Raw genomic sequence first — 27,442 nt, 5'->3', positions numbered from 1 at the left:
TAGCTGTATTTCTGGTTTTTGTGACGCCTGTCCTTGCTTGGAAAATGGCTGTGTGGCTTTTATTTTTTAGGCACTGTCCTAACATAATCTAATGTTTTGCTTTCGCCGTAAAGCCTTTTTGAAATCGGACAACGTGGTTAGATTAAGAAGTGTATCTTTAAAATGGTGTAAAATAGTTGTATGTTTGAGAAATTTGAATTATGAGATTTTTGCTGTTTTGAATGTGCCGCCCTGCTATTTCACTGGCTGTGTCCCGCAGGTGGGACGCTACCGTCCCACATAGCCCATACTAGTTAACACAAATCAAAAAGTACCTTGATGGCTTTCTGGTTGACCTTGAAGGATCCTCTGCCGAGTTTGTGTAGAGCTCTGTAGGCATCCTGCCTGTGGACCATTACTATGTAGGCACAGCCCCGAGGAGGGATCATCTGGAGGGGAGAGGGATAGAGAAGGTTGGTATTAGCTCCTAAATTGTTCCCTTTCACAACAGCCTAGTGTATTTTTCAGGGTCAATCTCCCCTCCTACGTCCTATATAGAGCGCTCTGTTATTAGACTATTTCTGATGTGGCTCCAGTGAAAAGTAGTGCACTAGAAAAGGGAATAGGTTGCCATCGAGTAGATCAGTGTCAGCTTCATACTTACATTGATGGAGTCTATCTGCCCAAACTCCTCTAGTAAACACATGACGTCCTGCTGAGAAGTCTTCTTGTCTAGCTGGCCCACCCACAGAGTCGTGGTGCAAACTACACAACGAGGGAAACATTCGATATGGGCCCTGGTCAAATATAGTAGGGAATAGGGTGCCATTTTGGGACGCAGCCCTTGTGTATCTGACAGTACGTACCACTGAGCGTCTGGCTCTTGATGCTGGGCAGACCTTTCTGTCTACGGTCTTTGTCCTTCTCTCTCTCCTTCCTCTCCTGCGAGCGGGAGCGAGGGGAGTTCCAGCGACTTTCCCTGGAGCGGGACCCAGAGCGCTGTGAAGAGTGTCGGGGCTTCCGGGAGGGAGAACCAGATCTGGACCTCTTTCTCCTGGGAGAACTGGAGAAATCAAATCTTATTTAAAATGCTTTTAAAATCACAACACACTAAAATCAGGGCTCTCCAACCCTGTTCCTGAAGAGCTACCGTCCTGTAAGTTTTCACTTTAACCCTAATCAAACGCACCTGATTCTAATAATTACCTGGTTGATAAGCTGAATCAGGTTTGTTACAACTGGGGTTGGAATGAAAACCTACATGAGGGTAGCTCTCCAGGAACAGGGTTGGAGAGAACTAAAGCAATCAGGCTCAAAACGGCGGATTAAATGTCAAGCTCAAAACGCCGGACTAAAAGCCAGGCTCAAAACGGCGGACTAAAAGCCAGGCTCAAAACCGCAATACGGCAGACTAAAAGCCAGGCTCAAAACAGCAATACGGCAGACTAAAAGCCAGACTCAAAACAGTGGACTAAAAGCCAAGCTCAAAACGGTGGACTAAAAGCCAGGCTCAAAACCGCAATACGGCAGACTAAAAGCCAAGCTAAAAACAGCAATACGGCGGACTAAACGCCAAGCTAAAAGGTGGGAACAAACAGGATTCCATTAGAGGTCTCCTAAACATTACCAACTAATATCAACAATAGGCAGCTTCTTACCGAGAGCCAGACCTGGAGCGTGACCTCCTGCCGTGACCACGCTGCCTCCCCTCCCTCCTCCCAGACGGATCTTCTCTTTCTCTGGAGTTTCCCTGGTCAGTGTGCTGGCTCTGGCTGTAGCCCTTGTTCAGACCAGGGTATCCTCCACCAGGTGTCTGCTGTCTCCCAGGCTGGCCCTGAAACGGTTGCTCCACGTTGGGCTGCATCTGACCAGGAAAATGGCTGTCGTACTGGTTCCCTGGAACAAGGGGATTCATCTCCTCTCTCTTTACTTCTTCTGGTTCGTCGTCATAATCAAAACGGTCCAGGAGTTTCTGAAGATCGACATCCATAACAACGAGAAGAGCATAATTTAGCTCCACATCCATAACAACGAGCATAGCATAATTTAGCACCACATCCATACCAACGAGAAGAGCATAATTTAGCTCCACATCCATAACAACGAGAAGAGCATAATTTAGCTCCACATCCATACCAACGAGAAGAGCATAATTTAGCTCCACATCCATAACAACTAGAAGAGCATAATTTAGCTACACATCCACAATGATTTACTTAAAACATCCATAAAAATCACACTAGACGTAATATCTGTGTCTGACCATCCCTCTCAGGGAGGCTTCAAGAAAACCACAGCACAACGCCTCTCCCCCATGTGACCTACTTGTTGTGTGTATGTACTGACATGTATGTGTAACTGACAGATTCACATACACACACTACACGTTAATGTTTTTAAATGTATGCAAATTGTAATGTCTGGTCAGCCGTGGTGTTGGGAACCATAGGGATGGGGGGGGTTGAAACCTCTGGAGGCCTTTTCTCCTGTTTACACTAGTGACCATATCCCCCACGCATCCCGCACAGGTGGAGGTGTTGCTAACGTTTACAACAAATTTCAAAATTACAAAAGGTATGTGTTTTCGTCTTTTGAGCTTCTAGTCATGAAATCTATGCAGCCTACTCGATCACGTTTTTTAGCTACTGTTTACAGGCCTCTTGGGTCGTATACAGCGTTCCTCACTGAGTTCCCTGAATGCTTATCGGATCTTGTAGTCAAGGCAGATAATATTCACATTTTTGGTAACATCAATGTTCACATGGAAAAGTCCACAGACCCACTCCAAAAGGCTTTCGGAGCCATCATCGACTCAGTGGGTTTTGTCCAACATGTCTCCGGACCTACTCACTGCCAGTCATACTCTGGATCTAGTTTTGTCCCGTGGAAAAAAATATTGCGGATATTAATGTTTTTCCTCATAATCCTGGACTAATCGGACCACCATTTTATTACGTTTGTAATCTCAACAAATATTCTGCTCAGACCCCAACCAAGGATCATCAAAAGCCGTGCTATAAATGCTCAGACAACCCAAAAATTCCTAGATGCCCTTCCTTTCTCCCTCCACCTACCCAAGGTCGCAGGAGTACAAAAATCGGTTAACCACCTGAGGATCTAAATTTAACCTTGCGTAATACCCAAGATGCAATCGCACCCTTAAAAACAAAAAACATTTGTCATAAGAAACTAGCTCCCTGGTATACAGAAAATACCAGAGTCCTGAAGCAAGCCTCCAGAAAATTGGAACCGAAATGGAGTTCCACCAAACTGGAAGTCAACCGACAAGCTTGGAAAGACAATACCGTGCAATATCGAAGAGTCCTCACCGCTGTTCGATCATCCTATTTTTCCAAACCTAATTGAGGAGAATAAGAACAATACAACATTTATTATCGATACTGTCGCAAAGCTAACTAAAAAGCAGCATTCCCCAAGAGAGCTTTCACTTCAGCAGTGATGAATTCATCGACGAAAAGAGAACGATCATTAGAAAGAAAATTACGGACTCCTCTATGAGGAGTATTTCTCCAAATCTCAGTTGTACCGAGTCAGAACTGCCAGGACCTCGGATCAACGGAGGCAAGTTTTTTTAAATCCTTTGTCTCAACACAGTCATGACCTCTAAACCGTCAAGCTGTATACTGGACCCTATTCCAACTACTGAAACAGCTACTTCCTGTACTTGGTCCTACTATGTTGAACATAAAAAACATCTCCCTATCCTCCAGATGTGTACCAAACTCACTAAAGAAGTGCCAGTAATAAAGCCTCTCTTGAAAAAGCCAAACCTTGAACCAGAAAATGTTAAAAAAAAAATATAAAAATCAGCCTTTATTGAATATCCCATTCCTCAGTTTTGGGGGAAAAGGGTGTTGCGCAGCAACTCACCGTCTCCCTGAAGACAAATAATGTATTTGAAAAGTTCCAGTCTGATTTTAGACCCCATTATAGCACAGAGACTGCACCAGTTAAAGTGGTAAATAACCGTTTAACCTCTCTAGGGGAGGTGGGACGAAATCGTCCCACACTATTCAACAGCCAGTGACAAATCAGAGCGGCAAATTTAAAACCACAAAATGTCAAAGTTCTCAAACATAGGACTATTTTATACCATTTTATAGATACACTTCTCCTGAATCGAACCACGTTGTCCGATTTCCAAAAGGCTTTACAGCGAAAGCAAAACATTAGATTATGTTAGGAGAGTACATAGACACAAAAAACCACACAGCCATTTCCAAGCAACTAGCATGCATCACAAATACCCAAAACACAGCTAAATGCAGCACTAACCTTTGATGATCTTCATGAGATGACACTCCTAGGACATTATGTTATACAATACATGCATGTTTTGTTCAATCAAGTTCATATTTATATCAAAAAACAGCTTTTTACATTAACATGTGATGTTCAGACCTAGCATACCCACCGAAAACTTCCGGTGAATTTACTAAATTACTCACGATAAACGTTGACAAAATACATAAATTATTTTAAGAATTATAGATACAGACCTCCTTTATGCAAACGCTATGTCCGATTTTAAAATAGCTTTTCGGCGAAAGCACATTTTGCAATATTCTGAGTACATAGCTCGGCCATCACGGCTAGCTAATTTGACACCCACCAAGTTTGGGGCAACCTAAACTCAGAATTACTATTAGAAAAATTGGATTACCTTTGCTGTTCTTCGTCAGACTGCACTCCCAGGACTTCTACTTCAACAACAAATGTTTTGGTTCCAAATAATCCATAGTTATATCCAAATACCGCTGTTTTGTTCGTGCGTTCTGGTCACTATCCGAAGGGTAACGCGTGAGCGCATTTAGTGACAAAACATTTCAAAATATTCCATTACCGTACTTAGAAGCATGTCAAATGCTGTTTAAAATCAGCGGTTTCTCGTAAAATAGCGATAATATTCCAACCAGGCAACGTTGTATTTATTCAGAGAGAGAAAGAAAAACATGGAGAAGTCTCGTGAACGCACATCTCAGTCTCACTGTCCCCAGGCTGACCACTCACAAACTCTGCTGCTGTACTTTGCCCAGAGACAGCAGACACCCCATTCCACTTTCTGCCGGCTTTAGAGAGCCAATGGAAGCCTTAGAAAGTGTCACGTTACAGCACAGTAGCTGTATTTTCGATAGAGATGCAACAGAAGGACAACAAATTGTCAGACAGGGCACTTCCTGTATGGAATCTTCTCAGGTTTTGGCCTGCCATATGAGTTCTGTTATACCTCACAGACACCATCCAAACAGTTTTAGAAACTTCAGTGTTTTCTATCCAAATCTACTAATTATATGCATATTCTAGTTTCTGGACAGGAGTAGTAACCAGATTAAATCGGGTACGTTTTTTATCCGGCCGTGAAAATACTGCCCCCTATACCACAACAGGTTAACCTCTCTAGGGTAGGGGGCAGTATTTTCACGGCCGGATGAAAAACGTACCCAAATTAAACGGCCTACTACTCGGGCCCAGGAACTGGAATATGCATATTATTAGTACATTTGGATAGAAAACACTGAAGTTTCTAAAACTGTTTGAATGATGTCTGTGAGTATAACAGAACTCATATGGCAGGCAAAAATCTGAGAAGAATCTAACCAGGAAGTGATCATTCTGGTGCTTGTAGTCCTTTCAAGTCATTGCCAATGGAACACACAGTGAGTTAGGGTTCATTTTGCAGTTCCTAAGGCTTCCACTAGATGTCAACAGTCTTTAGAAAGTTGTTTGAGGCGTCTAATGATGAACAGAGACCGAACAAGAAGGCTGGGAAGTTGTAGACCCATCAGTTCATTGGCGCGCGTTCATGTGAGAAGTGATCTGTGTTCCAAAACGTTTTTCAAGACACAGGAACTGTCCGGTTGGAATATTACTGAAGTTTCGCGTTCAAAAGGCCCTAAAGATTGATGCTTTACAACGTTTGACATGTTTGAACGAACGTAAATAGATTTTTTTTCCCGGCGAGCTTCCTACATTTGGAGTAGCTGAACTGAACGCGTGAACAACAAGGAGCTATTTGGACATGAATTACGGAGTTTATCGAACAAAACAACATTTATTGTGGACTTGGGATTCCTGGAAGTGCCTTCTGATGAAGATCAAAAGGTAAGCGAATATTTCTAATGCAATTTATGATTTTAGATGACTCCAAAATGGCGGCTATCTGTATTGTCTAGTGTATTTTTCTGAGCGCAGTACTCAGATTATTGCAAAATGTGCTTTCCCAGTAAAGTTATTTTGAAATCTTTCACAGCGTTAGCATAAAGGAGATGTTCATCTATAATTCTTTGAATGACAGTTTAATATTTTATCAACGTTTATGACGATTATTTTTGTAAATTGTAGCGCTGATTCACCGGAAGTGTTGGAGGCAAAATATTCTCTGAACGTCACACGCCGATGTAAAATGCTGTTTTTTGATATAAATATGAAGTTGATGGAACAAAAACATGCATGTATTGTATAACATAATGTCCTAGGAGTGTCATCTGATGAAGATCATCAAAGGTTAGTGCTGCATTTAGCTGTGTTTTGGGTATTTGTGATGCATGCTAGTTGCTTGGAAATGGCTGTGTGGTTATTTGTGTCTATGTACTCTCCTAACATAATCTAATGTTTTGCTTTCGCTGTAAAGCGTTTTGGAAATTGGACAACGTGGTTCGATTCAGGAGAAGTGTATCTATAAAATGGTGTAAAATAGTCCTATGTTTGATAACTTTGAATTATGACATTTTGTGGTTTTAAATTTGGCGCTCTGATATCTCACTGGCTGTTGAATAGTGTGGGACGATTTCGTCCCACCTCCCCTAGAGAGGTTAATGGCGTCAGACCAAGCCTCTGCATCTGTCCTCCTAGACCTTAGTGCTGCTTTTGACACCATCGATCACCACAATCTTTTGGAGAGATTGGAAACCCCAACTGGTCAACACGGACAAGTTCTTGCCTGGATTAGATCTTATCTGTCGGAAAGGTATCAGTTCGTCTCTGTGGGTGATTTGTCCTCTGACAAATCAATTTTAAGTTTTGCTGTTCCTCAAGGTTCCGTTTTAGGACCACTATTGTTTTCACTATATATTTTACCTCTTGGTGATGTCATTCGGGAAACACAATGTCAACTTTCACTGCTATGCGGACGACACACCGCTGTACATTTCAATGAAACACAGTGAAGCCCCAAAATTACCCCCCCTGGAAGCCTGAGTTTCAGACGTAAGGAAGTGAAGCGAGGCGAATGTTTACTTTTAAAAATCAGACCAAACATTTAGTTCTAGGTAACAAGAAACAAAGAGATCTGCTGTATGATATGACAATTAATCTTGATGGTTGTACAATCGTCTCAAATAAAATTGAAGGACATCAGCGTTAATCTGGATCCTGATCTCTCGTTTGACGAACACAGCCAGGACATAATATTTCCATCTTCATAACAATTAAAAAATGTGAAACTTTGTCATAAAATTATGCAGAAAAGCTAATCCATGCTTTTGTCACTTCTAGATTAGACTACTGCAATGCTCTACTCTCCGGCTAAAGCACTAAATAAACTTCAGTCAGTGCTAAACATGGCTGCTAGAATCTTGACTAGAACCTAAAAATGTGATCATATTACTCCAGTGCTAGCCACTCTACACTGGCTTCCTGTTAAGGCTAGGGCTGATCGAGGTTTTACTGCTAACCTACAAAGCATTACGTGGGCTTTGCTTGCTCCTACCCATCTCTCCAATTTGGTCCTGCCGTACATACCTACACGTACGCTACGGTCACAAGACGCAGGCCTCCTTACTGTCCCTAGAATTTCTAGGCAAACAGCTGGAAGCAGGGCTTTCGTCTATAGCGCTATATTTTTATGGAATGGTCTGCCTATCCATGTGAGAGACGCAGACTCAATCTCAACCTTTAAGTCTTTACTGAAGACTCATCTCTTCAGTAGGTCATATGATTGAGTGTAGTCTGGCCCAGGAGTGTAAAGGTGAACGGCAAGGCACTGGAGCTAAGAACCGCCCTTGCTGTGAATGCCTGGCCGGCTCCACTCTCTCCACTGGGATTCTCTGCCTTTGATCCTATTACAGGGGCTGAGTCACCGGCTTACTGGTGCTCTGCCATGCCGTCCATGCATCACTTGAATGGGTCGAATCACTGACATGATCTTCCTGTCTGGTCTTGCGCAGGCTTGTGCGGTGGAGGAGATCTTTGTGGGCTATACTCAGCCTTGTCTCGGGGGAGTAAGTTGGTGGTCTGTTCATATCCCTCTAGTGGTGTGGGGGCTGTGCTTTAGCAAAGTGGGTGGGGTTATATCCTGCCTGGTTGGCCCTGTCCGGGGGTATGGTCGGACAGGGCCATAGTGTCCCCAACCCCCCCCCCCCCCCCCACCCAGTCTCCAGTATCTATGTTGCCGGGGGGCTAGGGTCAGTCTGTTATATCTGGTGTAATTCTCCTGTCTTATCTGGTGTCCTGTGTGAATTTAAGTATGCTCCCTCTAATTCTTTCTCTCTCTCTCTCGCTCTCTCCCCTCCACTAGGACCATGCCTCAGTCCCACCTGGCTGTACTCAGTCCCACCTGGCTGTACTCAGTCCCACCTGGCTGTACTCAGTCCCACCTGGCTGTACTCAGTCCCACCTGGCTGTACTCAGTCCCACCTGGCTGTACTCAGTCCCACCTGGCTGTACTCAGTCCCACCTGGCTGTACTCAGTCCAACCTGGCTGTACTCAGTCCAACCTGGCTGTACTCAGTCCAACCTGGCTGTACTCAGTCCAACCTGGCTGTACTCAGTCCAACCTGGATGTACTGCTTGCTGATATGGAACCCTGACATGTTCACCGGACGTGCTAGCTTGTCCCGGACCTGCTGTTTTCAACTCTCTCTCTAGCGCACCTGCTGTCTCGACCTCTGAATGCTCAGCTATGAAAAGACAACTGACATTTACTTGTGAGGTACTGACATGTGGCACCCTCAACAACCACTGTGATTATTATTTGACCCTGCTGGTCATCTATGAACGCTTGGGCCTTAATGGCCATGTTCCGTTATAATCTCCACCCGGCACAGACAGAGGGCTGGTCACCTTTCTCAGCCTGGTTCCCCTCTAGGTTTCTTCCTAGGTTCCTGCCTTTATAGGGAGTTTTTCCTAGCCACCATGTTTCTACATTTGCATTGCTTGCTGTTTGGGATTTTAGGCTGGGTTTCTGTACAGCACTTTGTGACATCTACTAATGTAAAAAGGGCTTGAAATAAATGTAATATGTGACATACAAAAAAACTATTGTATTATGTGTTGGACCCCAGTAAGACTAGCTGTCGCTAATTGCGATCCTAATAAATCAGGAATCAAAAGCTGTCCTGTTAGATTAGGCCTCTGAAATTGTCTGTTGGTCAAAAATGTGCCTAAAGTACAAAACTTCATTACCTTAGCTAGTGAATTCTTCTGCTCAGGATGTGTCTGGTGTGTGTTCAACAGTGGATGGTGTGTATTATGCTGGCCTTGGACCATCTGTGAGTGGTTCTGGTCAGCCATGGTGTTGTGAACCATAGGTGGAGTCTGTTGCCCTGGCTGGAACCTCTGGAGGATCTTCTGAAGCTGGACAGACAGGAAGGAATACAGCAGAATTACACTTAATCCACCCAATCAGTTACTACCTTGGTGACAAGCAAGATACTACGCATTTATCCTTTTATTGGGCTGGTATATAACTTTTTTTTCAGAAGAATTAACTAGTTTACAGTAAACAGACAAATGGATTGGTCAAGAAAGAGCAATGGTGAATTTCTGTCACAGTCATGTTGTTCTGGGGTATATGAGCTAGTAGTGTGTAATAGTGTAACTATAACAAAATACTTAGAATGAGTATAACTGGAATAGAACCACTGACCATGGCAATTTGACAGGTAAACTCATGGGTACACTCATAGAAGTAGGAAACAGAATACAGGATCTCTATGGGTGCACTCATCATGGCTGACCTGGTATTGTGATGCATACTTTCATTCTATAATAGCTCTCACCTCGTGTCCCTGTCCAGACTGGAAAAGCTGTGCCACAGCAGCCAGGGCCTCAGGGTTCTGGAGCTGTGGGGGGAGCTGGGGCAGGGCTGCTGCTATGGAGGCACTGGAGACTTGGGGCAGGCCTTCTGCTATGGAAGAACTGGAGACCGGGGTGTGGACTGCAGCTATGGAAGAACTGGGCACCTGGGGCTGGGTCTGGAGGTCCTCCTGGGGGGAGGGAGCAGGGACTAAGGAGCCAGCAGCCATGTCCAACAGGGGCTGGACGATGTCCATCTCAAATACAGCGTTCTTCTGCCACAGGTTGAGAACACGGATGATCTTACTCTGCAGGGAGACAGAAAGGGGAGGAGTAACAACCCGTAATGAGAGGTTTATGTTCTGCTTTAGTTGGCCATTAAGAATATCAGAAAGAGTAAGGTTTCAACTCTTCATTTTTGAACCAGCTCAATACAGCCCCACGCCACCCAATACAGCCCCACCCCACCCAATACAGCCCCACCCCACCCAATACAGCCCCACCCCACCCAATACAGCCCCACCCCACCCCACACAGCCCCACCCCACACAGCCCCACGCCACCCAATACAGCCCCACCCTACCCAACTACTGATTAAGTCAATACAATCATCCACTATTTAACCGTTGATTAATTGAATACAATCATCCACTGTTTAACCACTGATTAATTGAATACAAACATCCACGACTTAACCGCTGATTCAATTGAATACAATCATCCACGATTTAACCGCAGATTAACTTTATACAAACATCAATGATTTAACCTCTGAATAGTGTGTTATCGCTTGAACAAAAACCGTGCATCCCTGACTTGGTGGAACACTGGAAAAAACAGTTACAGTAATAACCCACCTTGTCATCGTGTGGACAGAGGTAGAGGTTCTGGAAAGTCGGGGTGAAGTTTTTCTGGAACCTGGGTCCATAGACGTCCTTATCCACTCCAAACTGATGTCGGGACTGTCGGACGATGGAATCCACCACGTATAGACCAGGAACCTTCAGTTCTGGTTTACACTGGAGTAACAAGTAACTGATGTTATTATCACTAGTCTTTCCACATTATCACTGGTCTACAAAATTACAATAAGGGTAAAAAAAAAAGGTTTGTTTTTGTTATATGCTTTCGAAAGCTACTGGTATTGTCTGAAAGCAAAGTGACCCACTATTTATAGTAGTTCCTTGGTTGTGTTTCCATGACTTACCTTCTTGATGAACTTCTCCACAATCTGGACAACATGCTTGTATAGCTGAAAGAGGGACAAGAAGTGGAAACGGGATCAAATGTTTCATGGTGTGAATCTAAACAAGGTCACATTTTGGCATCAATTGTTTTTACATATTTCATTTTCCAATGAGAAACACTCACACGTGTTACTCTAATGTTGGCCTAACTTACCTTGATAGCCTTTATTGCCGATTTAGTGACTGACATCATCTTTGCTCGTGATATTGGAGGATTCATGTCAATCATGGAGAATAACTGGACAAGGAGGAAAACGGAGAGTACCTTTAGCTAGCACCTAAACGAGGTCATCTAATCCAGACTCCACATAAATCCCAAATGCACATGTGTTTTTATAAGCAGTTAGACCAGAACTGAGGGGGGTGAGGGTAGACAGGTCAAGTTCAGGGGGGGAGAAACACTGATGCATATACACTGAACACGTGGTTCAAATACAGAACAACATATACAACGTGAAGGAGAAACTGACATTTTGGATTAGGCCAAAAAAAACCATACAAAAAAACAGTCTAGTCACCTGCAAGAGGAAGACAGCTATCTAACCGGAATAACGCTTGTTAAACGTTACCCCCATAACACTTCAGTTATATTCACGTTACGTTGTATTTTTCAGTTAGACATAACTAACTTTTTACATAGTAACAACTGGGCAACTAACATTATCAAACTTTTAGTGACATAACCATGTGTTTCTGCATTTCCTACAACAAAACCAGCTAAGGCTAGTTAGTTAGCTAAATTAGCCACCATTGGCGTATTTTGCCGATAACAAGCCGACCCTATCAGCCCAACAAAACAGAAAACTGGCCGTGCAATAGCGTTCACACTATCACTATCAGTTTATGGCATTGGTTATACATTAATGGGCAGACCAGTTGAGCAAGAAAACTATTGAGGTTGATACTCCATCTCCCTAGGTCAACAAGAAGGGTCAAAGTTCGCCATCATCTCTGTATGATAGCTTTCAGATTGTTATCGTTAGCTGCGTAGTCATTTTTGAGTTGTAGATTGGAAGGTCGAAAAGTGGGTAGCTTAGCTAGCTAACGTTTGATTTGCTATTACATTTCATAAACACATTGTCCTTCTGGTGGGCTAGATCATTTTAGTAACATGACACACAGTTGGCTAAATTAGGACATATTTAGCCAATACATCGACAATTCAACTAGCTAACATTAGCTAGATTAGTTAGCAGAATAGCTGCGTAGCGTAGCTAACCGACAGCTTCATGTTTTTACCTCCAAGTTGAAAGCGTTGACGGAATCCATAATTATATGTTGATATGCCGACAAAAAAAATGACCGTTTTAAATTAATAATACGTGTTAATTTAGCTGACTATGTTGATGTAGTAGCAAACATTCGCCTGCGTTGCTAACCCATCTATCCGCTTGTCGATAATAGGTGTGGCCAAAACGTTTCCGAGGGAAACACGTCTCGGGAACACAGAACTAAATTCTCGCGAGAAATACTAGACGAGGTCAGGACTGGATTGCTGCAACGACACGTCACAGGGGTGAGCAACGGTGTCAGGTTGCTGTTCAAGTGTATCACACAAGTTGTGAATGGCGATAATGATGATACTCAATGATGCTAATCATAAAGATCGAAATGGATTTCAAGGGGTAGCTGACAACACGTCCCGTGTGGCTCAGTTGGTAGAGCATGGTGTTTGCAACGCCAGGGTTGTGGGTTCGATTCCCACGGGGGGCCAGTACAAAAAATAAAACTTATGAAATGTATGCATTCACTACTGTACGCTGCTCTGGATAAGAGCTAAATGACTAAAATATAACTAAGAAAATTAAGTGATTCTTCACAAACCCAAGATAAACCACCCCATAAAAATCAAATCACATTTGCCGAATACAACAGGTGTGGTAGACCTTACTGTGAAATGCTTACTTACAAGCTGTTAATTAACCAACAATGCTGTTTTAAGAAAAATAAGTGTTAAGTAAAAAATAGATAAGTAACAAATAATTTTAAAAAATAACAATAGCGAGGCTATATACAGTGGGTACAGAGTCAATGTGCGGGGACACCGGTTAGTCGAGGTAATTGAGGTAATATGTACATGTAGGTGGGGGTAAAGTGACTATGCATAGATAATAAACAGAGAGTAGCAGCAGCGTAAAAATTTGCATCCTGTAGCACAAACTCCAAAAAGTTCTGGGACACCTCTTCCCAGCTACCCACTGAACTGAGGCTAGGAAACACTGTCATCTTCTGCACATCTATCACTCTAGTGTTTAATTGCTAAATTTGAATAATTTCGCCACTATGGCCTATTTATTGCCTTACCTCCCTAATCTTACTTCATTTGCACACACTGTATATAGACTTTTCTATTGTGTTATTGACTGTACGTTTGTTTATTCCATGTGTAACTCTGTGTTGTTGTTTGTGTCGCACTGCTTTGCTTTATCTTGGCCATGTCGCAGTTGTACATTAGAATTTGTTCTCAACTGGCCTACCGCTTTCCATGCGGTAGCAGAGAGAACAGTCTATGCCGGTGTAGTACGATTCAATCTTAGTCCTGAATTGACGTTTTGCCTATTTGATGGTTCATCGGAGGGCATAGCGAGATTTCTTATAAGCTTCAGGGTTAGAGTCCCACTCTTTGAAAGTGGCAGCTCTACCCTTTAGCTCAGTGCGGATGTTGCCTGTAATCCATGGCTTCTGGTTGGGGTATGCACTGTGGGTACGACGTCATTGATGCACTTATTGATGAAGCCAGTGACTGATGTGATGTACTCCTCAATGCCATTGGAAGAATCCCGGAACATATTCCAGTCTGTGATAGCAAAACAGTCCTGTAGCTCAGCAACTGCTTCATCTGACCACTTTTTTATTGATCTAGTCACTGGCTCTTCTTGCTTTAGAGGAGGGCGAGGTAGAGCTTTGTACGCATCTTTGTGTGTGGAGTAAAGGTGGTGTAGAGTTTTTTTTCCCTCTGGTTGCACGTTTAACAAGCTGGTAGAAATTAGGTAAAACGGATTGAAGTTTCCCTGCATTAAAGTCCTCGGCCACTAGGAGCACCGCCTCTGGATGAGCGTTTTTCTGTTTGCTCATTGAGTGCGGTCTTAGTGCCAGCATCGGTTTGTGGTGGTAAATAGACAGCTACGAAGAATATAGATGAAAACTCTCTCGGTAAATAGTGTGGTCTACAGCTTATCATGAGATACTCTACCTCAGGCGAGCAAAACCTCGAGACTTCCTTAGATTTCGTGCACCAGCTGTTGTTTACAAATATACATAGACCGCCAGCCCTTCTCTTACCAGAGGCCGCTGTTCTATCCTGCCGAAAAAGCACAAAACCCGCCAGCTGTATGTTATTCATGTCGTCGTTCAGCCACAACTCGGTGGAACATAAGATATTACAGTTTTTAATGTCCCGTTGGTAGGATATAGGTGATCGTAGTTAGTCTATTTTATAATCCATTGATTGTACGTTGGCTAATAGGACCGATAGTGAAGGGAGATTACCCTCTCCGCGTCGGATCCTTACAAGGCGCCCAGACCTTTGTCCCCGATATCTCTGTCTCTTTCTCCTGCAAATGACGGGGATGAGGGCCTTGCCGGGCGTCTGAATTAAATCCTTCCCGTCCGACTCGTTAAAGAAAAAGTATTCCTCCAGTACGGGGTGAGTAATCTCTGTCCTGATATCTAGAAGCTCTTTTCGGTCATAAGACATGGTGGCAGAAACATTATGTACAAAATAAGTTACAAATAACGTGAAAAAAAACCACACACAATACAATAGCACAATTGGTTAGGGGATTGTAAATGGGCAGCCATCTCCTCCTGCGCTATTATTATGATCCACTCATTGTTTTACTTTTACATTAATAGTTGACATGAGGTCTTAGTGTGCAGTAGTGTGTCCCACATGGCACCTTATTCCCATAGGGCCCTGGTCAAAAGTAGTGCACTATAAAGGAAATAGGGTGCCATTTGGGATGAAGCCTTAGTGTAATGCAGCAATACTGTAACGGACGTCATATAAAGGGGACCAAGGCGCAGCGTGTTGAGTGCTCATCTTGAAGTTTAATGAAAAATCGAACACTTTACAAAATAAACAAAATGACAGCCGACAGTTCTGTCAGGTACTTTAAACGAAACAGAAAACAACTACCCACGAAAACAAAGGGAAAAACAGGCTGCCTAAGTATGGCTTCCAATCAGAGACAACGATAGACAGCTGCCTCTGATTGGAAACCATACCCGGCCAAAACATAGAAATACAAAACATAGAATGCCCACCCACCTATCACACCCTGACCTAACTAAACAGAGAAAACACAGCTCTCCTAGGTCAGAGCGTGACAAATACTAACATTATCAACTCTTCAGACTTGATAGTGATCATATTCTGGATCAGTCTGGCTGCTTTTGTGGGATTCCTGTTTGTCATTTTGACTTTCATGTCCCGCTCAGTCAGTCTACCCAAGAAAGGGTTCCTTTCAGGTTCATTCCATCAAGTTCCTCAATATTGTGTATTTCAGGTCATGTTTTACAGACAAATGAGCATGTATGATGCTTTGCCTGGAATCTGAAAGGGGGATAACTGATCAAGCTAATTGTTGGGACTCACTGATGGGGAAATAGTTTCCCACTTGCATTTGTTTAATGCTATTTATTTTATTTTCTGTGCAGAGGTCAGTTCCAAAAAGTTCAAGAAATCATGAAGGAATTCTACCTGATGCAATTCTGTCTGATCTGTGATCTGATGGAGAATACTTGATAGATCCGTTTTCTGGTTTATCCCAACCCCTCTGAAAGACACACACACACGTTGGAGCAGAGGGCAGCCAATGTAGCGTCCAAAGAACAGGTTTAAGGGTTAAGTGCTTTACTCAAGGACACAACGGCAGAATATGGCATTTGGGACAGTGATGTGGTCTGATGAAGTTGTGACTTAAACTCTTCTGAACTATTATAAGCAGCTGTATGTATCATTGGCTACCAGCTGTATGTATCATTGGCTACCAGCTGTATGTATCATTGACTACCAGCTGTATGTATCATTGACTACCAGCTGTATGTATCATTGACTACCAGCTGTATGTATCATTGACTACCAGCTGTATGTATCATTGACTACCAGCTGTATGTATCATTGACTACCAGCTGTATGTATCATTGACTACCAGCTGTATGTATCATTGGCTACCAGCTGTATGTATCATTGACTACATGTAATGTAATAGCCTGCTTACAAAGTGGGATTCATATGTTTATATCCAAATACAAGATACGATCACACCAAAAGAGTTTTAAAAAAAAATTATAAAAGAGAATGTTTTGAACAGAACATGAACAAATATTAAATGTATTTCATGATTTTACACACACGTATAACTTATATTAAAACATTCAGATGCACAATAATGAGGTCTCCATTTTACGAGTGAACACTGTTGTCCAAAGTATGCACACTTGGCTGTATTCTGACTTGAGAACCACACAAGTCTGACATAAGTTAATGATTTACATGGAAGTCAATATTGCACACTTATCTCAACTCTGAATCTGTCCATAAAAATGTCTGGGGGAAGAAAAAAAATGTTCTCCTTTTCCACTGTCACACCAGTGTTACACTTCAGCAATAAGGCCCAAGGAGGTGTGGTATATGGCCAATATACCACAGCTAAGGGCTGTTCTTAATCACGACACAACACGGAGTTCCCAGATACAGCCGTTAGCTGTGGTATATTGGCCATATATCACAAACCCTCGAGGTGGCTTATTGCTATTATAAACTGGTTATCAACACACACTACATATACACAAGTATGTGGACAAGAACTGTTCGTCGGGAGCTTCATGAAATGGGTTTCCAAGGCCGAGCAGCCGTACACCAGCCTGAGATCAACATGCGTAATGCCAAGCATCGGCTGGAGTGGTGTAAAACTCGTCGCCATTGGACTCTGGAGCAGTGGAAATGCGTTCTCTGGAGTGATGGATCACACTTCACCATCTGGCAGTCTGACAGACAAATCTGGGTTTGGCGGATGCCAGGAGAATGCTACCTGCCCCAATGCATAGTGCCAACCGTAAAGTTTGGTGGAGGATGAATAATGGTCTGCGGCTGTTTTTCATGGTTAAGGCCCCTTAGTTCCAGTGAAGGGAAATCTTAAAGCTACAGCATACAACGACATTCTAGAGGATTCTGTGCTTCCAACTTTAGGGAAGGCCCTTTCCTGTTTTCAGCATGACAATGCCCAAGTGCACAAAGCGAGGTCCATACAGAAATGGTTTGTCGAGATCGGTGTGGAAGAACTTGACTGGCCTGCACAGAGCCCTGACCTCAACCCCATCAAACACATTTGGGATGAATTGGAACGCCGACTGCACGCCAGGCCTAATCGCCCAACATCAGTGACTGACCTCACTAATGCTCTTGTGGCTGATTGGAAGCAAGTCCCCTCAGCAATGTTCCAACATCTAGTGGAAAGCCTTCCCAGAAGAGTGGAGGCTGTTATAGCAGCAAAGGAAGGACCAAGTCCATATTAATGCCCATGATTTTGGAATTAGATGTTTGACGAGCAGGTGTCCACATACTTTTGGTCATGTAGTGTAATTATGTTTTGTCATACCCATGGTATACGGTTTGATATACTACGGCTGTCAGCCAATCAGCATTCAGGTTTCGAACCACCCAGTTTATAATAGTGGATACACCCTTATGTTATAATATTTTTACCTTTATTTAACCTTTATTTAAACTAGGTAAGTTAGTTCAGAACAAATTCTTATTTACAATGAAGGCCTATCAAAAGGCAAAAGGCCTCCTGCGGGGACGGGGAATGGGATTAAAAATAAAAATACATTAAATAAAAATAAAGGACAAAACACATCACGACAAGAGAGACAACACAACACTATATAAAGAGAGACGCCACAACACTACATAAAGAGAGACGCCACAACACTACATAAAGAGAGACTCCACAACACTACATAAAGAGAGACTCCACAACACTACATAGAGAGAGACGCCACAACACTACATAAAGAGAGACGCCACAACACTACATAAAGAGAGACTCCACAACACTACATAAAGAGAGACCTAAGACAACAACACAACATGGTAGCAACACAACATGGCAGCAGCATAACATGGTAGAAGCACAAAACATGGTACAAACAGTATTGAGTACAGACAACAGCACAAAGGGCAAGAAGGAAGAGACAACAATACATCACGTGAAGCAGCCACAACTGTCAGTAAGAGTGTCCATGATTGAGTCTTTGAATGAAGAGATTGAGTTAAAACTGTCCAGTTTGAGTGTTTGTTGCAGCTCGTTCCAGTCGCTAGCTGCAGTGAACTGAAAAGAGGAGGGACCCAGGGATGTGTTTGCTTTAGGGACCTTTAACAGAATGTGACTGGCAGAATGGGTGTTGTATGTGGAGGATGAGGGCTGCAGTAGATATCTCAGATAGGGGGGAGTGGGGCCTAAGAGGGTTTTATAAATAAGCATCAACCAGTGGGTCGGGTATACAGAGATGACCAGTTTACAGAGGAGTATAGAGGGCAGTGATGTGTCCTATAAGGAGCATTGGTGGCAAATCTGACGGCCGAATGGTAAAGAACATCTAGCCGCTCGAGAGCACCCTTACTTGCCATCTACAAATTACGTCACCGTAATCTAGCATGGGTAGGATGGTCATCTGAATCTGGGTTAGTTTGGCAGCTGGGGTGAAAGAGGAGCGATTACTAGTCTATACACCCTTATGTTATACTAGTCTATACACCCTTATGTTATACTGGTCTATACACCCTTATGTTATACTGGTCTATACACCCTTATGTTATACTGGTCTATACACCCTTATGTTATACTGGTCTATACACCCTAATGTTATACTGGTCTATACACCCTTATGTTATACTGGTCTATACACCCTTATGTTAAACTAGTCTATACACCCTTATGTTATACTAGTCTATACACCCTTATGTTATACTAGTCTATACACCCTTATGTTATACTGGTCTATACACCCTTATGTTATACTTATAGATTAATACATGGTGTGTCTGTGTGTGTGTGTTAGAATAATTTGTATGTGTTAGAATAATGACTAAATTGTTCCACTCTTAAATGGTAGGATAGGAGGTGATTGGAGAGGTTTCAAACCAAGAGGGTCATAAAGGGGGAGGGGAAGTGAAAGCCTTGAAGAATGTGGTAAACTTTATGGTTCTTTGTGGTGAGTGGAAAAGTACTGGTTGTTTGAGAAGGGAGTGGTCTAAAGATAGGAATATGTGTGTGGATTATAAAAGGACTGAGTCCTAATTTTTGACTTTAGAACGTTCTCTGAATAAACTGTACAGACCTTTTGCAGAAAGCTGAGTCCTTGCCTAATTATTATTAACCCAGTGTCTTACAAACCTTGGGGATTAGTCAAGGCTTATTGATTGTTAATTATTATCATTGGGATTCGAAAATTCCCATAACAGTGTGTGAATAGACTGATTTCCAATGACTGACAGGAGCAAATGCACCTACTATGCGGGTTGGAAATCAAACAACTTTTCTGTTAAAAATAAATAAATAAAACAGATCTGATCCCTACACAGGCTCAAGGGGAACCAGGGAGGGTGGGTCTTCCGGTGCCAGTACCCCTTGCAATTCTTTAGAATCCTTGAGTCCCAAAAAACCTTTCTGCCGGAGTCACAATAATGTCCAGTTTCTTTGACTTCTTTGAACTGCTGTGACAGTTTATAACTGTGCCAATGAGTTGAACAAAATCCACTTTTTTTTAACACACAGGGTCTCTTTTGTCTGGTAGCAAACATTTACTACAGGCTGTGGTGTATCCATTAACATATCTTCACTAGAATCACTTGTTTTCTCTATTATTTTAAATCGCCTCCGCATAGGAGATTCGAATGACCGCTCTAACTTTTTGCCACCTAAATTTCCTTCACCCTTACAGGGCTCTACAGGAACTCAGGATCATGATCCCCACCATAATTGCAACACCGTCGTCCTTCTACAAGCCGTTCTTCAGTATACTCTGTTTGTCTGCACACACTTGAAACATGGCCAAATCCTTTACAATTCTTACACTGCAGTGATTTGAGGACGAAAGCTCTTACGTTGTATTTTACATAACCAAGCTTCACATGCGTAGGTATTTGCTCTTTATCAAAAAACAACAGGATCGACAGACTTCCTTCTTTTTCTCCATTCATCCAGCGGGTCAGACGTCGGGCACCAACCACACCAGGAAATATTTTCAGGTATTAAACCTGAACATCCGTCGTCACCCCTGAGATGACTCCTTTGAACGGGCGCTCTACTCCGAAGTTCAAAACACAAAACTTCTGTTGTCTGGATTCTTTTGAATCTCACTGCAAGCACCCTCTGTTCTTCAGAAATACAATGAATCAAAATAAGACCACTCCTGGTCACTCTGACAAGACTCCACTTTTCCAAGCGCATACTTCACAATTTTCAAAACCGCAAACGAATTTGCCACATATGCATCCTTACTCCAAAAAAAACCCGCATCCCAACAAGAAGCGATTCATTATCGTTTAACACACGTTTCCTCCACTCCAGTTTTAAACTATTTCCATTTTGTTCCAATTTTCGATACCACTCAGGACATTCGTCTAATTTACTCGACCCACTGCTTGATTCCAACTCAGCATCTTCCTCCATCTTCCCTGCCATTCGGGCTCAGCTGTACTGTCAGCGAGCGTTCTCTTTACCTCAAAAAATAAATAAATAAATATTCATTCAAATAAAAGATCTGAGTCTGACAGTATTGTTTCATTTAATTCCTCATCAATACAAAAAAATGATGGTTTAGGAATTGTCCAAGTTTTGTTACATTCAACAGATCATTGACATGAATGTCGTTAGCAGAGTGTCCACTGGGAGGTTTGTGGCGGCAGACCTGCAGGCTCCTCCTCCCTTCCATCACTGTAGACTTGCATTGCCATCCTTCCAAGCCTGGAATCAATCACTCAGCTGTTGGCACTCCTCAACGTGAGGAGGAAGAGGAAGCCAGGGAGTTGAGGCTCCCATCACTCCGATTGTCGAGCCATGTCCCAGATGAACTTCAGAGTCATGTCCTTCATCCGTTCCTCAAAGACCTGGTCGAACCTCTCACTCTGGGCCACTGTGAACAAGTTCTTCCACTCCCCGATTTTACCTGCCACAGCACAACCAACATGTCATTATTCAGAGTAGGAACATTATAAAATGGTTTATATGCAGTTTATTTATAAACAGTTTTTCTTCTTCTTCTCTTCTCCCCAATCTCAGGCCCATATCCATGAAGCGTCTCAGAGTAGGAGTGCTGATCTGGGATCAGGGCAACGTGTCCATCTGATCTTATTCATTATGATCTGAAAGGCACAACTGATCCTAGATCAGCACTGTTATAGATACGCTGTGTGAATACATGGCCTGACCTTTGCGTAGGAACTGGCCCTTTTTGAGAATGTCTTCTGGTATGAACTCATAGTTGGCCTTGCGGTCGTTTTTCATGTTTTTGAATGTGGCTTTTTCCACGATCTTGTTGATGTCTGCTTCAGTCAGGTCCCTCTCCAGGAAACGGCAAATCTTCAGCACGGCTGTCTTCAGATCCTGAGAAAGGAGGAACATGTCCATTTAAAGATGAAACTCTGTGCCTGAGGTTGGTCAAGTGGTGAAGGCCACTGACCTTCGGCACATTAACAATCTACCAGCGTGTGTGCGATCACATGCCGGTCCCACAGAACTTCTACACACTCTGTCCTCTGTCTGTCCTCCCTCTTCATTTCCATGTCCATCTTTGTTCATAAAATGGGAAAATTAGGTTGAAGAATTGAGGGATAGGCAAGTCGGTTGGTTGTCTCTATCCAGGTCAGAGGTCATGGCTGTCAGATGAGTCTGTAATATCTTACCATGATCATGTCCTCATAGGTCAAAAACAGGATGTTGTACTGGTCTCTCTTACTGTGCCACTCTTTGATGTGGTCAAACCAGGACGAAGCACCAACTGTAGGGCAATAACAGGGTCATAACAGGCTGTTTCACCAAGGTCAATACAGTATTCGTTGATTGGTCAAAAGTAGTGTAACTGTGAAAAAGGGTGATATTTAGGACACAGACTCTCGGGGTCATAACAGGCTGTTGTTCGTCCCACATGGAACCCTATTCCCTATTTGACCAGAGCCCTATTGGCCATGGTGAAAATGAGTTCACTATGTAGGGAATAGGGTATTCATTTGGGACAAAACCATGGTTATATGGTTATATGAATGATGTCTTTACTCTACCATTCCCTGCTAACCACTGGTCCAGAAAGTCCTCGAAGCTCTTTGGAGTCTCAAACATGGCCCAGTTTATACACCAGTGATAGTAGGAAGTCACGTTGTCCTTTGGGTTCCGCATCACATAGATCATCTGAGAATAAAATAGATATTTTACAGCCCTACGGGCCTCCATGTAGGGCACTCCATTACCATTCTCATTCTACCCTCCATTGCCTACCTTTGCCTTCTTGTCCCTCAGGCCTGGGGGCATGAGTACAGGGGTGAGGTGGGAGGCGAATAGCCGCGGGTTAGGGCGTAAGGAATAGTCAGAGCTTTTGTCAATATACTCCAGCCATGGCATCATCTCCAAGTTGTTGGGATAGACATCACCCATCTCTGACTCACAGATAGAAGTGATGATCTGCTGTGCCCAGATAGTTCCTGCAGGTTAGGAAAGGTGTCAGTCATAAAGCTCTTGGGGCCGACTTGGTGGAAAGGGGATTCGAAAAACAACAAAGCGGTCACCCTGCCAGAGCTGAAAGGGCTGGAGTAAAACAAGCGTTAAGACAGTTGAACAATTTCCTCATGAGAAATGTTTAAGTTATATACAGTGATGGAAAAAAGTATTTGATCCCCTGATGATTTTGTACGTTTGCCCACTGACAAATAAATGATCAGTCTATAATTTTAATGGTAGGTTTATTTGAACAGTGAGAGACAGAATAACAACAAAAAAATCCAGAAAAACGCATGTCAAAAATGTTAGAAATTGATTTGCATTTTAATGAGGGAAATAAGTATTTGACCCCTCTGCAAAACATGACTTAGTACTTGGTGGCAAAACCCTTGTTGGCAATCACAGAGGTCAGACTTTTCTTGTAGTTGGTCACCAGGTTTGCAAACATCTCAGGAGGGATTTTGTCCCACGCCCTTTGCAGATCTTCTCCAAATCATTAAGGTTTTGAGGCTGACGTTTGGCAACTCGAACCTTCAGCTCCCTCCACAGATTTTCTATGGGATTAAGGTCTAGAGACTGGCTAGGCCACTCCAGGACCTTAATGTGCTTCTTCTTGAGGCACTCCTTTGTTGCCTTGGCCGTGTGTTTTGGGTCATTGTCATGCTGGAATACCCATCCACGGCCCATTTTCAATGCCCTGGCTGAGGGAAGGAGGTTCTCACCCAAGATGGTGATGGTGTTCTTGGGGTCATAGGCAGCATTCCTCCTCTTCCAAACACGGAGAATTGAGTTGATGCCAAAGAGCTCCATTTTGGTCTCATCTGACCACAACACTTTCACCTCGTTGTCCTCTGAATCATTCAGATGTTCATTGGCAAACTTCAGACGGGCATGTATATGTGCTTTGTTGAGCAGGGGGACCTTGCAGGCGCTGCAGGATTTCAGTCCTTCATGGCGTAGTGTGTTACCAATTGTTTTCTTGGTGACTATGGTCCCAGCTGCCTTTAGATCATTGACAAGATCCTCCCGTGTAGTTCTGGGCTGATTCCTCACCGTTCTCATGATCATTGCAACTCCACGAGGTGAGATCTTGCATGGAGCCCCAGGCCGAGGGAGATTGACAGTTCTTTTGTGTTTCTTCCATTTGCGAATAATCGCACCAACTGTTGTCACCTTCTCACCAAGCTGCTTGGCGATGGTCTTGTAGCCCATTCCAGCCTTGTGTAGATCTACAATCTTGTCCCTGAAATCCTTGGAGAGCTGTTTGATCTTGGCCATGGTGGAGAGTTTGGAATCTGATTGATTGATTGCTTCTGTGGACAGGTGTCTTTTATACAGTTAACAAACTGAGATTAGGAGCACTCCCTTTAAGAGTGTGCTCCTAATCTCAGCTCGTTACCTGTATAAAAGACACCTGGGAGCCAGAAATCTTTCTCATTGAGAGGGGGTCAAATACTTATTTCCCTCATTAAAATGCAAATAAATTTATAACATTTTTGACATGCATTTTTCTGGATTTGTTTGTTATTATTCTGTCTCTCACTGTTCAAATAAACTTACCATTAAAATTGTAGACTGATCATTTCTTTGTCAGTGGGCAAACGTACAAAATCAGCAGGGGATCAAATACTTTTTTCCACTCACTGTATATATATATATATATATATATATATATATATATATATAAGCAGCAGTCAAGAGTTTGGACACACCAACTCATTTATTAAGGGTTTTTCTTTATTTGTATTTTCATGTAGTAACCAAAAAAGTGTTAAACAAATCAAAATATATTTTATACTTTAGATTCTTCAAAGTAGCTACCCTTTGCCTTGATGACAGCTTTGCACACTCTTGGCATTCTCTCAACTAGCTTCACCTGGAATGCTTTTCCAACAGTCTTGAAGGAGTTCCCACATATGCTGAGCACTTGTTGGCTGCTTTTCCTTCACTCTGCGGTCCAACTCATTTCAAACCATCTCAATTGGGTTGAGATCGAGTGATTGTGGAGGTCAGGTCATCTGATGCAGCACTTCATCACTCTCCTTGGTCAAATAGCCCTTACACAGCCTGAAGGTATGTTTTGGGTAATTGTCCTGTTGAAAAACTAATGATAGTGGGACTAAGTGTAAACCAGATGGGATGACGCATTGCTACAGAATTCTGTGGTAGCAATGCTGGTTAAGTGTGCCTTGAAATTTTAATAAATCACTGACAGTGCCAACAGCAAATCAACCACACACCATCACACCTCCTCCTCCATGCTTCACGGTGGGAACCACACATGCAGAGATCATACGTTCACCTACTCTGCGTCTCACAAAGACACGGCAGTTGGAACCAAAAATCTCAAATTTGGACTCATCAGACCAAAGGACAGATTTCCACCGGTCTAATATCCATTGCTGTGTTTCTTGGCCCAAGCAAGTCTCTTCTTCTTATTGGTGTCCTTTAGTAGTGGTTTCTTTGCAGCAATTCGACCATGAAGAAAAGGCTGCTGAAGTTCTATCAACGCATCAACTGTAGTGCTCGCGCTGCCAAAACACTCAACCGCTGCTACTCCAACTTCTGGGATGCAAAAAGGCCCTCCCCCGCCCTCCTTTCGGCAAATCTGACCACGCCTCCAACAGGAAGTACCCGTGCTAAGGACTATTCAATGCTGGTCTGACCAATCGGAATCCACGCTTCGAGATTGTTTTGATCAAGGTACTGATATATATTCCGGGTTCACCAGTTGTCATTTTTTGGAAATAAATGTTCTAAATTACAATATTTTTATTTGGAATTTGGGAGAAATGTTGTCAGTAGTTTATAGAATAAAAAATAAATGTTAATTTTACCCAAACACATAACTATAAATAGTAAAACCAGAGAAACTGATAAATTTGCAGTGGTCTCTTAATTTTTTCCAGAGCTGTATATATTTACATAAACTTTTTCTCCCCAATTGGTAGTTAGTCTTGTCCCATCGCTGCAACTCCCGTGCGGACCCGGGAGAGGCGACGGTCCAGAACCGTGTGTCCTAAAAGCGACCCTGTCAAGGCGCACTGCTTTTGACACACTGCTCGCTTTACCCGGAAGCCAGCCGTACCAATGTGTCGGAGGAAACACCGTGCATGCGTCCGGCCCGCCACAGGAGGCGCTAGAGCGCGATAGGACAAGGACATCACTGCCGGCCAAACCCTCCCCTCACCCGGTCGCGGCCGGCTGCGACACAGCCCGGGATCGAACCCTGTAATGACGGCTTGAGCCCAGACCGCTGCGCCACTTTCGGATTTAAGTTATATTTTTCAATAATCAATGGATATCATTCATTTAAAAGTCCAAAGATGGATGTTCCAATCCCGGATTTCCTTTTAACTTTCTAAAATGCTGTTTTTATGCTCTCGGTTTCTCTCCTCACTGATTACCTAAACAGAGCCGAGATCGCAACCTTTTCCCCCCAAGTATGATAAGTGTTTTTAAGACCATCTCAAACGCTGTTTTTTTCATCCAATAGATTTGTCACTCACCTGATTTAGGGTAAGTGACCAGAAAGATGTCACTGTCCCGGATCTCAAAGGTCTGCAGGGAGTCAATGTGCTCAGCGTTGACCAAATCCTTCGCAAAAACATAGTCCTTGTACTTGACCAGGTCATCGGTGAGCTTCTCCATAATAGTGATAGTTTTGTATAAATATTAGTATCTACAGTGGATATGAATAGATATGCTGCAAAGAACCAAATAAAGTTGGAACACAGCACGTTTAGACTTTGGAACCTGTGGTAAGGTTCGCTGACGTTGCAATAAAGTACACTCCTGAGTCGTCATTCTAACGCTTAGACATACAGTGCAGTCGGTAAGTATTCAGACCCCTTGACTCTTTCCACATTTATTTACATTACATCCTTATTCTGCAATGGATTAAATCGTCCCTCCCCCCCATCAATCTACACACGATACCTCATAATGACAAAGCAAAAACTGGTTTTTAGACATTTTTGCAAATGTATTACACAAAAAAACCCGGAAATATTACATTTACATAAGTATTCAGACCCTATAATTCAATACTTTGTCGAAGCAGCTTTGGCAGCGATTACAGCATGGAATCTTCTTGGGTATGATGATACAAGCTTGACACACCTGTATTTGGGGAGTTTCTCCCATTCTTCTCTGCAGATCCTTTCAAGCTTTGATTGATGGAGTGCTGCAGAGACCCTTATGTTAAACTAGTGGTTTACACCCTTATGTTATAATGGTCTATACACCCTTATGTTATACTAGTCTATACACCCTTATGTTATACTAGTCTATACACCCTTATGTTATACTAGTATATACACCCTTATGTTATACTGGTCTATACACCCTTATGTTATACTAGTCTATACACCCTTATGTTAAACTAGTCTATACACCCTTATGTTATACTAGTCTATACACCCTTATGTTAAACTAGTAGTTTACACCCTTATGTTAAAC

At 42.9% G+C, this 27,442-nt stretch overlaps 3 protein-coding genes across 3 annotated transcripts in view; 1 reads left to right on the top strand and 2 right to left on the bottom strand.

The window, feature by feature from the left end:
• The window catches only part of LOC115163809 (splicing factor, arginine/serine-rich 15), a 44,679-nt gene extending 31,998 nt beyond the window's left edge, over positions 1-12,681 (bottom strand). Inside the window, exons 1-10 of the mRNA XM_029715992.1 lie at positions 12,501-12,681; positions 11,416-11,499; positions 11,222-11,266; positions 10,872-11,033; positions 9,999-10,322; positions 9,403-9,573; positions 1,638-1,951; positions 846-1,042; positions 644-744; positions 315-428 (exon numbers count right to left, since the gene is read on the bottom strand). Of these exons, the coding sequence (XP_029571852.1) occupies positions 315-428; positions 644-744; positions 846-1,042; positions 1,638-1,951; positions 9,403-9,573; positions 9,999-10,322; positions 10,872-11,033; positions 11,222-11,266; positions 11,416-11,499; positions 12,501-12,530 (1,542 nt within the window). The 5' untranslated portion in view covers positions 12,531-12,681. The remainder of the gene's footprint in view (positions 1-314; positions 429-643; positions 745-845; positions 1,043-1,637; positions 1,952-9,402; positions 9,574-9,998; positions 10,323-10,871; positions 11,034-11,221; positions 11,267-11,415; positions 11,500-12,500) is intronic.
• An 8,358-nt stretch (positions 12,682-21,039) lies between these two features.
• LOC115163821 (amine sulfotransferase) lies at positions 21,040-26,770 on the bottom strand. Its single transcript, XM_029716020.1, has 6 exons — positions 26,491-26,770; positions 22,763-22,965; positions 22,549-22,675; positions 22,174-22,268; positions 21,700-21,874; positions 21,040-21,437 (listed from the first exon to the last, which is right to left on the bottom strand). The coding sequence occupies exons 1-6, from the start codon at positions 26,630-26,632 to the stop codon at positions 21,310-21,312; spliced, it is 870 nt and encodes a 289-aa protein (XP_029571880.1). The 5' UTR covers positions 26,633-26,770; the 3' UTR covers positions 21,040-21,309.
• LOC115163815 (protein phosphatase 1D-like) overlaps positions 26,737-27,442 on the top strand; it is a 34,395-nt gene continuing 33,689 nt past the window's right edge. Inside the window, exon 1 of the mRNA XM_029716000.1 lies at positions 26,737-26,816. The gene's annotated coding sequence lies outside the window, so the exon portion shown is untranslated. The remainder of the gene's footprint in view (positions 26,817-27,442) is intronic.

The sequence above is a fragment of the Salmo trutta genome, chromosome 26, assembly GCF_901001165.1.
Source record: "Salmo trutta chromosome 26, fSalTru1.1, whole genome shotgun sequence".
In the NCBI taxonomy this organism is placed as follows: Eukaryota; Metazoa; Chordata; class Actinopteri; order Salmoniformes; family Salmonidae; genus Salmo; species Salmo trutta.
Note: the sequence above shows the minus strand (reverse complement) of the source record. Positions and strands in the feature narration are given on the sequence as shown.